We start from the raw sequence: 3,411 nt of genomic DNA on the forward strand, positions 1-3,411 counted from the left end.
AATAATTATCACAGGGGAAATTAAATTAAACATTTTAGAATAAAATATTACAAATTCTCAGTAGTGCAAAAAAAAAAAGTAAGGAAACGACTCTGCTGTATAGTTGTATAAGATTACAATGCCCATTGTTGATAAAAACTATTTTATATTTAGTACTTGCATCATCTGTCTTTTTTGGTCTGAAACCTAGGCAAAAAAACTTGTCACTCCACTCTTGCTGTTAATCCATGAGCTAAATAGCCAGAACTGTAGTGGATTATATAGAATCCTTCCAGAACACTTTCCTAATTGCTCTTTTGACATCTTTGTTCCTCAGAGTGTAGATCACTGGGTTCATGGTGGGAGCCACTATGGTATAAACAAAGGCCAGGGCCTTCCCCTGATGTTGAGAGTAGTTATTCTTGGGCTGAAGATACATGAACATGATGGTTCCATAGAACAGTGAGACCACAACCAGATGGGATGCACAAGTCCCAAAGGCCTTCTTCCGTCCTTCAGCAGACTTCATCCTCACCACAGCCCTGGCAATTAGGGCATAGGAGGTGAGGATGATGGACACTGGAATGATGAGGATGATCATTCGAGCAACTAGCATCTTTGACTCAGTTGGACGGGTGTCCACACAGGATAGCTTGATAATGATCAGGATCTCACAGTGGAAATGATCCACTCTGTGCTGGCCACATAGAGGCAAAAGCATAGCCAGGGAAGACTGAAAGAGAGAGTTGGCAAACCCAGACAACCAGGAAGTGGTGGCAAAGATGTGGCAGACTTGTTGGTGCATAATTGTAGTATATCGGAGGGGCCAGCAGACAGCAACATAACGGTCAACAGCCATGACAGCAAGGAGCACACATTCTGTGGACCCAAGAGCCAAGCCCACGGAAAACTGCACCATGCAGCCAACAAAGCTGATCTTACTACTTCCCCACATGTTTGCCAGCATCTGAGGTACGATGCAAGTAGTGAAACAGATATCCAGGAAGGAGAGGTTCCGGAGGAAGAAGTACATTGGGGTGTGGAGCCTGCTGTCCAGGACAGAGACCAAGATGATGACTGTGTTGCCCATGAGTGTCATGGTGTAGAAGCCAGAGGCAAGCAGAGAAAGGATGAATTCAGCCCAAGGATGCTCTGAAAAGCCCAGCAAGATGAAGTGTTCCCCATAGCTATCATTTATTTTCATCATCTGAAATATTCAGATACAGTTAAACAGAATAAATATTCTGTTCTTTTTTAATTTTATTAGTGACTTAATGTTGATTTCCAAAATTATAAGATAGCAGTGGTATAATTCCTCACTATTCCTGCCATCAGAGTTCTGTATCTCTATCCCCTCTGATGGAAGCTACGGTAGTTTTCTCAAGGCCACAGATATGCGCTATTACTTCTATAACGACCTATCTATATTTACATATATTTGCCCATTTTTTCCATGGTCCCATCTTATCCTCCTTTCTAAGTCACATCTACACCTGTACTACTTCCAAATGTCCTTCCCTTTTTCCTTTTCTCTCTCTGTGTCTTGATGAACTTGGAGTTCAGAGCCCTGTGTTCATCTTCCTCCTATCATTTCTCCCCCACGGGGAATGTGGGCCAAAATTCTTTTGGGGGTGCACATAGTGAAAGGTCTGTCTCCTGTAATTGCTTCTTTGCTGGACATGTGCTTTGGTGGGTCAATCTATATCCTCAGCCTTAGAATAAACTGTTTTTTATAGATTGCCAGAACAGTCAGTTTTTATATATCAACCACTACCATTTCATAGATTTGTTTTTAAAAGAAATCTAGAGATATATACTCAAATGTGTGGTGTATAAAATTAGTTAAATGGTTTTTAATTATATCACTATGCTTCAGTGATATTATAGGTTCCATCACAGACAACCTAGTAAATAGAGTATCACAATAAATACATCACAAGAATTTCTTGATTTCCCTTTCATATAGGAATTATGACTATACTACCCTACAACCTAGTCCAATAGCAACAAGTCTAAAAAAACAATTCACATGGCATAATTAAAAAAATACTAAAAGAACCATGTGGTAGTTCACCTGGTTGAGCACACACAGTTTTATAGTGTAAGGACCTGAGTTCAAGCTCCTGGTCCCCATGTGCTAGGGGTAAGTGTTACAGGTGGTTCTGTTGCAGGTACCTCTCACTCTCTCTGCCTTTTCCCCTCCTCTTCCCTCTCAATTTCCCTTTGTCTTTGAAATAAGAAAAAGAATATTATTGCTAAAATATGCTGACCCTTATCTGAAACTTCCCTGAGTTGTAATGTTTTGCTTTGTGTAGATTCCTTTTGGGTGTGACTGCTCAGGGGGGTGGCTGCTGAAGGTTGGGCTGACTGAAAGTATAAAGTTAATTGTAATATATATATATATATGTATATATATATATATGTGTGTGTGTGTGTGTGTGTATATGTATATATATTAGAATAATGAAGTTGGCCATGTTGAGTATTTCTTTCAGGAAAGGTTTGTCTGTGGCATTTGATGCCATTCAATGGAATTTTACCCATAGAGGAATTCTTGTAGAATTTGAGTTAATCCTCTTAAACCTGACTATAATTTTATGAAATTTGTGATGCAAGGTAAAAGCCCTATTGTTCACTTCAACAATGTTTATAGCATCTTTACCAGGAGAAGGTTGTTAAGTAAATAAACTACTTTCTATGCTGAGCACTATGGAAATAATTCAAATGGAAGAAGAAAATTTAATGTATAAAAGTAAAGATTTTTGACACCTCCATATGTCAAAACTGAGCAGTGTTCTGGTTGTTCTATCCATTTCTATCTTTTTGAAATAAAATAGCTTAAAAAATGAAAAAATGCTAAGTCCTAAGCTTAAAGAAAATTAAGCAAACACTGATATAAGTTAAGCCAACAGAGCAGAGTCTAACTACACTAATTCAGTAAAACAAATTCTATACTAAGAAGCATCACTGAAACATTTCCAAAACTCAAAGACTTCAACTTTGCTAGATAACAAAGCATGTAATGGATAAAGTCATTCAATCAGACCATCATCAGATTTTTCAACAGAAAGAATAGAATATCATTCAAAGCACCAAAAGTAAAAGCTACCAGCCAAGAATACTCTACCTTGCAAAATTATCACTTAAGGAAGATGGAGGGAAAAATTTTCCTAGACAAACAAAAGATAATGATATTTATCACCATCAGAACTAGTAAATCATTTATTTCATTAAGCTATCTAGAGTTGTAAGAATAATTAGAAACATGGTGCAAGTAGAACATTTAATGAAAATATTCTAAAGGTCACATTTTAAAATTGAAATAAAGAGCCAGGTTGTGATGTATAGTAGATTGAGCATACATATTGCCATACTAAGGACCTGAGTTCGAGCCCCCCACTCCACACCTGTAGAGAGGAAGTTCTGTGAGTG

General features: G+C 37.8%; 1 protein-coding gene across 1 annotated transcript; it reads right to left on the reverse strand.

Annotated features, from left to right (window-relative positions):
• Positions 1–256: 256 nt before the first annotated feature.
• LOC103117121 (putative olfactory receptor 2W6) lies at positions 257–1,186 on the reverse strand. Its single transcript, XM_007527136.1, has one exon. The coding sequence runs from the start codon at positions 1,184–1,186 to the stop codon at positions 257–259; it is 930 nt and encodes a 309-aa protein (XP_007527198.1).
• Between the last annotated feature and the right edge of the window lie 2,225 nt (positions 1,187–3,411).

This window comes from Erinaceus europaeus, chromosome 9, assembly GCF_950295315.1.
Source record: "Erinaceus europaeus chromosome 9, mEriEur2.1, whole genome shotgun sequence".
In the NCBI taxonomy this organism is placed as follows: domain Eukaryota; kingdom Metazoa; phylum Chordata; class Mammalia; order Eulipotyphla; family Erinaceidae; genus Erinaceus; species Erinaceus europaeus.